Genomic DNA, 13,906 nt, shown 5'->3' with positions numbered 1-13,906 from the left:
TTAGGTGACAAAAATGAATTTCACTTTATTTTTCATAAGGAATAATCATCTAATACAGGGGTCTCAAACTCAATTTACCTGGGTGCAGCAGGAGGCAAAGTCGGGGTGATCCTTGAGTGCAAAGTCAGTAGTAAGCCTTGAACATTGGGGGGGGGGGTGACCCACACAACTAAAACAAAACAAAACAAAAAAGATTCCTCTAGGGCAGGGCCACAAAATGTTGTACAAAGGGCCGCAAAGGGCCCGAGGGCCGTGAGTTTGAGACCTCTGATCTAATAGTTGCAATAACTACAGTTGCTTGCAATTTAAGATCCAAATCAAATAACCTTAAAAACTTACACTGCCTTCAAATCTTAGGTATTCTTCACTAATACACATATAGAAGCATTATTCTTAAACTCTATGCCTCTGTAACGACCTGGCACAGGCCTCAGAAGAAAGGGCATTTTCCATTCACCCCTGAACCAGGGAAGCCATCCATGAAACATCCAGGCTTGTCTATAACATCACCTGGAAGCAATCCTCTACCACGAAAGACCCTACCACTGCTCAGACATCGACCTGCTCAAGAGACTTCCCATAACACTGAGAAGACTTAACAACAACAAAGACCTGCTTACAGGACAGGGCTTCCTGCATTACCCTTTAATTGTGAGGTGAAACGAGAGGATGCTCCATGCCCTGACTTCAATGTAGGATATGCAGATTCCAGGATCTTTAATACAGAAACATGATACCAACAACAGAGACTGTATGAAAAATAAAAGTGTGTTGGCACTACAGACGATGTCTTGGATTGGACGATCTAGCTTACCTGGAGCCTAGAGTTGGTCTTATGCCAGGAAACTTCAGGGGTAGGGTTTCTTTATATTTAGGCCAAGGTTATTCCTTTTCATGCCCCTCATATTTTGGTGGGCCTATGCAAACAACAATTGCCACTCTAACACCGTTTTTACTGTGCTCCTTTGACTCTAATCCTTAAAAAAAACACTTAAAATTTGAGGTTAACAAGCTAATATGCATGTACATGGAAATGTAAAAAATACTATGCCTCTAATGTTTAAGGAGTTATGTAAGTTTTATGGCTTTAGATTGCCTTGTGTGCTGTTAAGAAATATTATAATGTGTTACTATCTGGGGACTTGAGGGACAAAGTAATTGTACATAAATTCTGTTTTATTTATCTTAATGTTCTTTGGCTGAAATTCAAAGTTAAGATATCAACAAGGGGACTTCTGAGAATTATGTTATGGGTGATTGTCCTTCCACTGTAACTTTACCTTGTCCTCTTTCTTTGCATCTTTGTTCTCATAATTAAAAATAAAAAATTAAAAAAACTCTATGCCTATGAATTGTAGAATCTTGAAGATATGAACAAACTAATTCATAGATATAACCTCCAAAGATCAAACTATGAGGATAGTGAAAACCCACTAAGACCTAATCACAAGAAAACAAAAATAATATTAAGAAAAATTCTCCCCACGAACAAAAGCGTTTGTTCAGATGGGTACACTAGTGAGTTCTAGCCAACCTACTACCTACCTATATTCCTTAAGCTTTTTCTAAATATTGAAAAATCAGGAATCCTTTCTAACAACATTCCTAATACTAAAAGCAGAGAGATATTACTAAAAAGGAAAATTATAGACCAATATCCCTGGAGAACATCCAATGCAAAGATCCTCCAGAAAATCTTAAGAGTACCAAATCCAACAGTATATCAAAAGGATCAAAAACCATTATAAAGGGGAATTCATTCCAGGAATTTAAGGATGGCTCAATATATGCAAAGCAATTAATGTAATATACCCTACTGATATAAACAAAGGTAAGTTCTCAACAAAAGAGGGGAAAAAGGAACATTCCTCAAGATAGTTATGTCCCACAATCCTAAAACACTGAAGCAAAGTGACATCGAACTCCTGTTTGTGACTCAGATGAACCATTTTATCCTCAGGTAAGAAGGGGGCAGAGCGATAGTATAGTGGTAGGGTATTTGCATTGTATGCTGCCAACCCAGGGCATACTCAATCCCTGGCTCAATTCCCAGCAAACCATATGATCCCCTGAGCCTGCTAAGAGCGATTTCTGAGCAGAGAGTCAGGAGTAACCTTTGAGAACTGCTGAGTGTGGCCCAAAAATCAAAAACCAAAATAAAAAGAAAAAAAAAAAAAAGAAAAAGAAAAAGAAAATATAAATTCCACAAATGTGCCAAACTCCATGCAGAAACATGGCACAAAACTTCATGACAATAACCTCTCAATGTCAATGGGCCACATGCAATTAAGAGACACTGAGTGGCAGGAGTGGTTAGACAATGGAATGCAACATTCTGATGCCTGTAAGAAACACATCTGAATAGTTAAGAGTTCAGAATTTAATAGTAGTTTATAGATTCAAAGTCGAAGATTGAAAAGCAAAATTTCAAGCAAACAATTCCCTTAAAAGGCTGGGATGTCCATGCTCATATTAGACAATGCAGACTTCAGGCTGTTAGGTTATATGAAATAGTAAAGGTAATATTTAATGATCAAGGAATATGAATGTTAGGAAGAATTCACACTCCTAAACATATATACACCTAATGAGGGAACAGCAAAATACTTAAAATAACTGCTATGAGACTTGAGTAGACATTGATGGCAACATAGCAATAGTTGGAGACTTGAACACCACTTTCGGCTCTTGATAGATCTACTAAACTAAAGCTCAGTTAGGAAATATTTGCTATAAGTGAAGAAAAGGGGGGGTATAGTAGATATATATTGGGCTTTTTATCCTCAAAAGACCAAATACACATTATTTCCCAATGTACATGGAACATTCTCCAAGTTAGACCATGTGTTGGGACAGAAAACATACCTCTACAAAATCAAGAGAATAGAGATCACACCAATTACCTTCTTAGAACATGATGCACTGAAAATAGAAGTTAAGCATAAATACAGTATGAGAAACAACTCAGACACCAGTGAATCAGAAAGAAAATAAAAAAGTAAAGATTTCTGGAAACAAACAAGAATGAAGATATGAGCTACCAAAACATTTTGGAGACAGCAAAAACAGTGTTAAGAGGAAAATTTACAGTTTTGAAAGTATTCATTAGGAAGAATGAAAGGGCCCATATATGTATATGTATATATATATATATATATATATGTATATATATATAACCTGATTGTACAGCTTGAGAAATTAGAGGGTTCAACAAAAGAAGCTCACGGCAGGCGGGACAAAGAAAATAATACAACTTAGAGCAGAAATTAATGAATTATAATTCTAAAAAACAATCCAATAAAATCAAGAGCTAGTTCTTAGAAAAAAAATAAAACAGATGGATAAACCACTAGCAAGACTCACAAAGGGGCTAGGGTGGGAAAGCGGAGAGAAAACCCTAATAAATTGAATCAGAAATGCATGGGACATCACAGAAATGCAAAGGATTATCAGAGATTATCTGATAATCTTTATGCTATGAAACAAAAGAACCTAGAAAAAAGAGATAAATTCTTAGACTCCTATAACTTCCCAAGGCTGAATCATGATGTTCTGGAATACTTGAGCAGATCTGTCTCTATCCAGGTAATTAAAAATCTTTTCCAAACTAAAATCCAGTACCAGATAAGAATCACTAATTATTTCTTTCTTTCTTTTTTTTTTTTTTTTTTTTTTTGTGGTTTTTGGGCCACACCTGGCGGTGCTCAGGGGTTACTCCTAGCTGTCTGCTCAGAAATAGCTCCTGGCAGGCACAGGGGACCATATGGGACACCGGGATTCGAACCCATCACCTTAGGTCCTGGATCGGCTGCTTGCAAGGCAAACACCGCTGTGCTATCTCTCCGCCGCCCCCCCCCCCTTTTTCACTAATGATTTCTTTCAAACCTACTGCTAATCCTTTTCAGACTCTTTCAAGAAACTGGAGACAGAAACACAAAACACTCCCAATGTCTACTAAGCTAACATCATCGAAAGCAGAGACACCACTACCACTACCACTACTACCCTCCCCACCCCCACCAAAAAAAAAAAAAAAAAGAAGTCAGGCCTATATACTTGATGAACAAAGATTGAAAATACTAGCAAATAGGGGCTGAAACGATAGCACAGTGCAGCCGACCCAATTTGGATCCTTGGCATTCCATATGGTCCTCCTAGCCTGCCAAGAGTGAATTCTGAGCACAGAGCAAGAGAAACCCCTGAGTGCTGCCAAGTGTGGCCCAAAAACCAAAAACCAAACCCCCCCAAAAAAACCTCCCCCAAACCTTAGTAAATAGAATCCATCAATTCATAAAAAATATACACCATGTGGGGCCCGGAGAGCTAGCACAGCGGCATTTGCCTTGCAAGCAGCCGATCCAGGACGAAAGGTGGTTGGTTCGAATCCCGGTGTCCCACATGGTCCCCCGTGCCTGCCAGGAGCTATTTCTGAGCAGATAGCCAGGAGTAACCTCTGAGCAATGCCGGGTGTGGCCCAAAAACCAAATACACACACACACACACACACACACACACACACACACACACACACACACACACACACCATGACCAAGTAGAATTCATTTTGGGCATGCAGAATGGGTTGATATACACAAATCATCAACATAATATACGATATCAATAAAAATATGATCATGTTAATAAATGCAGAGAAAGTATTTGACAGGATCCAATACCCAAAGATGATAAAAGTTCTCAAGAAAATGGGAACTGAAGGAACTTCCTTCCCTCTAATTAGGCAGAAGAAAAAGTTGCCCACTCTAACCAGTTATATTTAATACAGTACTGGAAGTAGCAAATAAAAAATATCAAAGGAATCTGGATATAAAAGGAAGAAATCAAGCTTCAATATTTGTGGATAATGATGGGACCTGAATTCTGAACATTTTATAACATTATATATATATAAACACATTTTATAAAAGCCACAGGGCAGGCTGCTTCTTGGTGCTGAGCAGGGAGAGGCACCATTTTGTAAGAATCACTTGGTGTAGGTCTTCACAAACTATTTCCATAGACACTGCCCCAAGTTACCCGGCCATACCAGGTAGCATATCAGGGACATACAAGGGAGCAGTAGGAAGGTACCCCTCGACAATAGCCAATCATTTTAAAGATCATCAAAAAGCTGAAATCTCCTTATATCCCTTCTATATAATCTTCTTTGGAAGAAGGCCTTGACTGGCCAATGTGGACAGTCAGATTAAAGTATTAAACTTTATTCCACTTGAGTGGTCTTATCCTTCGATACTGGACCCTAGCAGATAACATGCTACTATATTTAGAAAATCCTAAAGAGTCTATAAAAAGCTTCTAGAAATAATAGATTTTTATAGCAAAGTGAAAAGTGATAAAATATATAAAAATCCAGGGCTTTCCTATATATACAAAGACTACCCACAGAATGGGAAGGATTATTTACTCAAAACCCATCTAACATGATGTTAATATCCAAGATATATAAGGCACTGGTAGAACTTAACAAGAAAAAAAATCCAATTCCATCAAAAAATGGTCAGAGAAGAACAAAAAAATTCCTCAAAGAAGAAATTACAAATGGCCAAATGACCAGGAAAAAAATATGCTCCATATCACTAATCATCATGAAGCTACAAGTCAAAATAACAATGAAATATCATCTCAAATTACAACATTACAGAACTAGCACACATCAAAAAGAACAAAAACATCCAGTGCTGGTGAGGATGCAATGAGAAAGGGACTCTCATCCATTGATGGGAGGAATGTTGACTGGTCCAGCCTATTTTGAAAACAAAACAAAACAAATATTTCTTGAAGGGAACAGGTCTCAAATACCTAAAATTTGAGCTTCCTTTCAATTCAAAAATATTGCTCCTAGGAACATACCCTAGGGGGCCAATATGGTAAAAGGGTATTTACATTTCTATGCAATCTGTAACACTTCACAATAGCCAGAATCTGGAAGCAACCCAAGTGCCTGAGGAAAGATGAATGAATAAAGAAATCAGGGTAGATCTACACAATGGAATACTATGAGGCTATTAGGAAAAATGAGCCATGAAATTTGCTTATACATGAACAGACATGGAGAGTATCATGCTGAGTGAGAAGAGACTTGGAAATTATCATGCTGATTTAGAGGGAGAGGGGACCAACATAGAATGATTACACTAATTTGTGGGATATATTAGGAAAATAAAAACCTAGTATGAGAACAATACCAAAGGTACCGTACTTTCCGGCGTATAAGACGACCCCCTAATTTTGCAGTTAAAAACATAGGTTTAGGCCTATATTCGCTGTATCAGACAGAACGTTCCTGTGCTGCAACTGTATGTACCACAGTGAGCCAATCACAACAAGCAAAGATTCAAAGGTTATACTGTAATAGACTTCCTCTCTGACTCTGGCCAATCTGAGCTTTTTACAGTGTAGATTTGGGTCCAGAACATTGTCTAATTTGCATGCATAAAAAGCCTTCTTGGATTGGCTGAGTTGGAGAGGCGGTCCGAGCAGCCTGCAGTGATTGATCCCTTTTCATAGGCACCTTTTCTGGCAATTCCCTGGTAGCGTCAATTAATCTCCCCCACTACATGAACCAAAAACACCCCATCCGAGGACCCTACCACTGAACCACAAACACGGTTAGCTGGGTTTTGCCAGGAGTGGCCCCCAGATCTCCTGAGTACTGTTTGGGAGCCCCCAAGAAAGAGATTTGGAAACTCTTCCATTTAACGGCATATTGAAACATTTTTCAGGATATACTCGGTGTATAAGACGACCCCCGGATTTTTCTGTTGACCTTTTTTTGTTTCAAAAGTCGTCTTATACGCTGGAAAATATGGTAATAGAAATAAGAGTCAGGAGGACTAGTCCATGGTAGGAAGCTTGCTGCAAAGAGTGGGGGGAGGGGGTCAGGGGAAGGAGTGTAGTTAGGAAGAAAAGGGACAATGATAATAAAGTGACAGTGATAATTGGAAATAATCACTCCAGATAAGAACTGTGTGTGGAAAGAAGGTAAAGTGATATTCATGAGACCCTTTCAGTAACAGTACTGCAATCACAGTGACTAAAGGAAAAAAAGAGAAGAAAAGTATCTGCTATAGAAGGCAGGCTGGGTAAGTAGGTTGGGAAATTAGAATGAGATGTGTACACTGGTGAAGGAATGGAAGCAGGAACATTGTATGACTGAAATTCAACCATCAACAATTTTGTAACTGCATATCTTATGGTGATTCAATTAGGAAAAAATAGTAACAGCCACTTATTAACAAATCCACAGCCAACATCATACTCAAAGTCAGAAAGAATTAAAGATTTCCACTTCCTCCACTGCTATTCAATATAAATTTTGAAGTCTTCACCATAGCCAAGAGAAAGAAATCAAAGGCATTCAAATTGGAAAAGATGGTAGACTAACACTATTTAAGGATGTGATTATTTAAATACATAGAAAACTCTAAAGACACCACTAAAATGTCTTAGAAATTAGCAGGCTACAAAATCGACTCACAAAAAATCTGCAAGCATTTCTATATGCAAATAATGACAGGAGAAGTCATTAGAGAAACCCATTTAAAATAGTGTCAAAAATACTTAGGAATCAACCTAACATTGAAATCTGTAATACTTGACACCAAAAAAAAAAAAAAAAAAAAAAAGAAAAGTATTCAAGGACTGGAGAAGCTAATGTTATCGAAGTGACTATCCCCTACAGCATTATGCAGATCCAATGCATTACCCATCAAAATTCTCATGACATTTCCAAGGATTTAGAGTCTACTCTACTAAAATTTGTATGGAACCATAAAACTCCCAAAGAGCCAAAGCAATTCTGAGAAAAAAAAAAGATGATAGAAGGTATACTGCATTTCCTGACTATGAAGCTATAGGTATCAAAACTGACTACTGGAATACAGATAGAATTGCAAACCAATGAAACAGAAGTGAGATCATTGAGGAAAATCCCTGGTTTATGGGTTGACAGAGGACCAAGGTACAAGAAGTAGAGCAAGGAAAATCTTTTCAACAAAGGGGGTTGAGAAAACTGGATAGCCACATGCAAAAAATGAAACTGGATCACATGTTGTATACAAACTCTAATTCAAAACAGATTAAAGGCCTGGGCATTAGATCGTAATATATAAAATATATTAAGGAAGAAACCTCCAGGATAATAATCTCAGGGATGTCGTCAATAACAAAAATAAATAAATAAATAAAAAGATAACAAAACAAGAAACAAATGGAACTAAATCAAAGTGAAAAGGAGTGCAATGGCAAATGAAACTTAGGCTAAAGGCTCATTCTAAGTCCTGTCTCGAAGTTCAAACTTAGAAGTTAAACTATAGAAGTAGTAGCAGTAGTAGTAGTAGTAGCAGCAGTAGTAGCAGCAGCAGCAGCAGTTGCAGAGTAATCGTAGTTAGCAAAATAAAAAGAAACTAAAAAAAAAAAAAATCAAACAAACATGCTTTTGTTTTCAAAATTTAATTACTACTGGAAATAAAATGCTAAAATGTGTCCTTTAGGACTATGAGGAATACTTACTATCTGTACAATCTTTTAATAATGCTTCTGTGATTTTAAAGCGTAAAGAACTTCCTGGGCCCGGAAGCTTGCCTGCCACTCTTAAATTCTCAGTGGTTCCTTGTCCTTGGAGCATCACAGCATCCATCACAGTCAAGTTATTTCTGTGGAAAACCAAGAATTACAGATTAATTCATTAAATTTGTATACTCTTTTAAAGCAATATTCTTACTGTTATTTAATAGAACACTGTAGAAATAAATACACTAATTTTAAAAGTGAAAAATTTACTCTAAAATTTTAAAAATATTTTCAGAGATGATCAAGAATTTTTCAATTTCAGGAGTCACACGAGGTATTAAAACAATGTAGGGCTTTAAGATATAAACATAACCACAGTCATATAATATATTCTGATAAAGTTGTTTATTATAGATGCGATGTTTATAAGTATTGGATAAATACTTATAATTTCAATGTGCACTCAGAATGAAATTTTAAAAAGCTTTAATAAAAGTCTTAAAAAGCAACCTATGGAACTGAAGTCAACACACAGCACAGAGGGCATTTGCCTTGCATGTGGCTGACTCAGGTTTGATCCCCAACAACCCATACTGTCCCTAGAGCCAGTCAGGAGTAATTTCTGAGTGTAGAGCCAGGAACAACCTGAATGCTGCTAGGTGTGGGTTGCCCTCTCTCCCCCATCAACCCACACTTAAATTACAGAATATACCTGATAATAATTAGTGAAGAAACAGTTCTGTTGTGTATTGGAGTAAACTTTACTTTGACAGATTTCTTTTCTCCAGGTTTTAAAATAAGGTTTAAGATTAAGTGCCGAGAGAGGCCCTCTGTAAATCCTGTTGAACTTTGCAGTGGATGAGCCTTAAATCATTGGGTAAACAAATCAAAAATATTAATATTATCAAGGAAAACATTTTTCCCCTTATTCCATCTATTACCCAATATAGTTTCTCAAATTGATTAAATATCTCTCATTACTTAGACACTAATTAGCTGGCAAGCAGATCAGAGCATTCGTTATGACACTTCTGCATTAAATCTCAAAAGAGGCTTTCCCCCCCAGCTCACCAGTTTTCATGTTAGTAGTTTATATTTGTTTTTGTATAGAAAACTTTATAATTTTGGGAAGAAGAGTGAGTAGTGCCTGAGATTGAGCCTAGGGCCCTATTTATGAGATGCATATGCTAGTTATCTTAAATACATACTTCCCTAGTTTTTGAACTTTTCCATAAGATTGAATACCCCTGTTTTCTTTCTGGCTCCACAGAAGTGGTATTGCTCTACCACTAAGCCACATCCCTGGCTCAAACCTTCGCATGTCACAATTTGAAATACATGAAACGAAACAAGATCTAAGACAAATAACAATGTTTTAGTACAAACTACAACATATACCCAATGACCCAAAGTACTAATGATGACCCTACTCGCAGTTACTCCTTTTCTGCTCTTCAAAAGTTTCCTGAGCACTACTGGGGCCAGAGTGGTGGCACAGGCGGTAGGGCGTTTGCCTTGCATGCACTGAGGACGGACCGTGGTTTGATCCCCCCCCCCTTGCATCCCATGTGGTCCCCCAAGCCAGGGGCGATTTCTGAGCACATAGCCAGGAGTAAACCCTGAGTATCACAGGGAGTGTCCTCCCCCCAAAAAAAACCCCAAAACAAATCCCATTCACAATTTGCCTCAGAAAATCAAGTAGACTGTAATCAACTTATCTAAAGAGATGAAGGAATTATATTTAAAAAACTATAAAACTCTGCTTCAAGAAATAAAAAGAACATGAGAAAGTGAAAATGTATACCCTGCTCATGGATCGGGAGGAATAACAGATTAAAATGTAATACTAGGGGCGGAGAGATAGCATAGCTATAGGGTGTTAGCCTTGCATGCAGATGATCCAGGACAAATGGTGCTTTGAATCTCAGCATCCCATGTGGTCCCCTGAGCCAGGAGCGATTTCTGAGTGTAGAGCCAGGATTAACCCCTGAGTGCATCCGGGTGTGACCCAAAAACCAAATAAATAAATAAGAGTTAAAAAAAAAGTCAATACTTCCCAAAGCATTGTAGAGATTTAATGCAGACCCTATAAAAATTTCCATAACATTGTTTTTTTTTTCTCTGTTTTTTGGGCCACACCTGGCGGTGCTCATGAGATTATGAACCTGCGTCCATCCTGGGTCAGCCACGTGCAAAGCAAATGCCCTACCACTGTGCTACCACTCCATCCCCATCCCATTAAATTTCTCAAAGAAAATTTTGATAAGACAAAATAGCTCATTTGCTTCTCATTTATATTTCATATCACCCATATAAAGCAGAGTGAAAGGGATTTTCAGTTATTGAAACTTTTAGCTATTTGTAAACAAGATACTCCAGAGAATATGCTGGCATTTTATAAGTGGAGAAGCAGAGTACAAAAAGATTCCAAGAGACAGTCACAAGACTAGGACATCTGACTAATTTATTTTTTGGGGGCGGGGGGGGGGGGTGTCATACCTGGCAGTGCTCAGGAGTTACTCCTGGCTCTGCGCTCAGAAATTGCTCCTGGCAGGCTCGGGGGACCATATGGGATGCCCGAATTCACACCACTGTCTGTCCTGGAATGGCTACGTGCGAGGCAAATGCCCTACTTCTGTGCTGTCTCTTTGGCTACGGCCCTGACACCAGACTATCTAAATGTCAGTCAAGAACTTAAGTTTTCAACTGCTGGTCTGCTGAACAGTGTGTAGATTGCAGTTCTAAAAAAGATTAAAAAGCACTGGTCTAGTGTTCTACTAATTATCAGCACAAAAAATAAATAGTAACACTGAGCATTACTTTCTTTTGTAAGAACGCCTTGTAAGACAGACTTCGAAAAAGTACTCTACAGGGCTAGAAAATTATAACAGAGTAAGGAGCTTCCTTTATATGCAGCTGATTTGGGTTTGATGGCCAGCACCAAATATAGTCCTTAGATCCCTGCCAAGAATAAGCTCTGAGCATGTCCAGGTATGTCCCAAACCCCCAAAACAAAAACAAAGAACAAGCCCCAAGTACAAACTATTTAGTGCCAGAGAGTTACAAGAGTTTAAGAGGGTTACAAGAGTTTAAGGTACTGTCTTGCGTGTAGCCAACCATAGTTTAATCACCTGGCACTATATATGGTTCCCTGAGCACCCCCAGTAGTGATCCATAAGTAGAGAGTCAGGAGTAATTCCCACACATAGTCATATGTGGCTCCAAAACCAAAAAATGGAAAACAAATACCAGTTATGCTATAAAGATTAGCTAATTTGGTTATAGATGGAAAAACAAAGCCATAGGGAAGTATACAATATTTCAAATAACTATAAAATATTTAAATAGGTTAATTAGTGATTCCTAATCAGTAATGAGCATAGCACAGGCAATGTTTCTGTCCCTGTTTCTAGAATCAGGGACTCAAGATTCAAATTTGACCCTGCCAGTTATCACTAGGAAGTACGTGGGCAAGGGAGATGCCCTTCAACAGATGGCTAAACAAACTGTGGTACATATACACAATGGAATATTATGCAACCATCAGGAGATGAAATCATAAAATTTTCCTATACATGGATGGACATGGAAACTATTATAAATAGTGAAATAAGTCAGAGGGAGAGAAATAGATACAGAATAGTCTCACTCATCTATGGGTTTTAAGAAAAATAAAAGACATTACTGTAATAATGCCCAGAGACAACAGAGATGAGACAGGAAGAACTGGCTCACTATATGAAGCTCACCACTAAGAGTGGTGAATGCAGTTGCAGAAATAACTACACTAACAGCTATCATGATAATAAGTGAGAGAAAAAGAATGCCTGTCTCATATACAGGCAGAAAGTGGGTGGAAGAGGAGGGTGATGGGGGGCACTGGTGGTGGGAAGGTTGCACTGGTGAAGGGGGTGTTCTTTTTATGATTGAAATCCAACTACAAATATGCTTGTAAACATGGTGCTTAAATAAAGATATTATAAAAATAAATAAATAAAAAGTATGTGGGCATGGGGCTGGAGAAAGAGTGTAACAGTTAGGCACATCTGGTTAGGCACCCAGATTTGAGATTCAGCACTCTATGTGGTCCATAAAGCACTACCAGGAGTGATCATTAGGCACAGAGCCAGGAGTAATCTATGAGCACTGCCAGGTATGGCACAAAACTCAACCATTTCACCAATCTATTCCCTAAAGAAAAAGAACTTGAAAAAGTTAGTTCCTTTTCCTGAAGTTATTTTCTTCCCTCCTCTTAATAAAAAAGTATCAATCTTTTAGTTAATGACTGTTCAATTTTACTGCATAAGGACTATATGAAATTATAAATAAAAATGCCTATAGCATAATGTAGGTAAATACCAGGTGCAGATGAAATACTGTGAGAGTTTTTCATAACCATCTGAAATATGAAAAGTCTTGCTATTTCCTTTCTTTCCTGGTCTAGTTTAGGCAAAGATTGATGAATCCAAAAGTTTCCAATATACCAATAAAGAAATTTAAGGGCTTCCAGGTAATTTTGATCAAGTTTACCAAACTTTAAAAAAATATATAATAACTCCATATTATAGGAAGAAGTTAAAATTTAGGAGTTTATTTATTTGGTCAAGGTAATAACACTAGTAGGAATAAATTTATGATTATGCTAGAACCAGCTTTCCTCATTTCATGCTTGCCAAAATATGAGGGGAGGGAAGATGATAATTTATTTTTTTGGAAGAGGATGAAGTTTGAATACTTACACTGTTTCTGAAGACTTGGAATTCTAGTGTTCTCAAATCTACCTTTGCGACCTTACTCAAGTTAAACCTAAAATATAAGTATACATTAAGTGTATTTATTCATCAACAGTAGCATAATTAATGGATCTATATAACAATTCACACTTATTTGTTTACAAATTATCTTTGGCAGATAGTGATCTCTTACCTAAGTCTCAAAGTTTTTCTAAGATGTTTAACATAGTCTCAATCTTTTCCCAGAACCTTCTCTCCACTCTAATTAGACCTAGAGTTTCTCTAAGTGGAAAAAAGTCAAAACTATTACTGTACAAACTATTACTGTCAAAACTACTACTGTAACTATTACTATTAAAGTATAAGCTGTAACAAAGCCTTAAATGTAACAGTATAACGATGCTATTACAAAATATCTTAATTATCTAAATTAATACTTACCTTGATATTAACTTATCTACAAAGACTGAAGGGTTGGAATATAAAGCCAGAGGAACAAACTGAACATACACAGGAACATCTGCAGGATTTTCTAAAGTAATTTCTTCTTCCTTAAACAAAGTAGTATAACAGAAATATAATATGTTCATAACTAAAAGTAGATACTTTATAATACTATTATATAAATTTCTATAAACTGATGC

General features: G+C 37.3%; 1 protein-coding gene across 1 annotated transcript in view; it reads right to left on the bottom strand.

The window, feature by feature from the left end:
- Positions 1-13,906, bottom strand: part of TMEM131 (transmembrane protein 131) — a 195,929-nt gene that overhangs the window by 32,974 nt on the left and 149,049 nt on the right. The window contains exons 24-27 of the mRNA XM_049784899.1: positions 13,704-13,813; positions 13,269-13,335; positions 9,242-9,393; positions 8,530-8,672 (exon numbers count right to left, since the gene is read on the bottom strand). Of these exons, the coding sequence (XP_049640856.1) occupies positions 8,530-8,672; positions 9,242-9,393; positions 13,269-13,335; positions 13,704-13,813 (472 nt within the window). The remainder of the gene's footprint in view (positions 1-8,529; positions 8,673-9,241; positions 9,394-13,268; positions 13,336-13,703; positions 13,814-13,906) is intronic.

The sequence above is a fragment of the Suncus etruscus genome, chromosome 12 (genome assembly GCF_024139225.1).
Source record: "Suncus etruscus isolate mSunEtr1 chromosome 12, mSunEtr1.pri.cur, whole genome shotgun sequence".
Taxonomy (NCBI): Eukaryota; Metazoa; Chordata; class Mammalia; order Eulipotyphla; family Soricidae; genus Suncus; species Suncus etruscus.
Note: the sequence above shows the minus strand (reverse complement) of the source record. Positions and strands in the feature narration are given on the sequence as shown.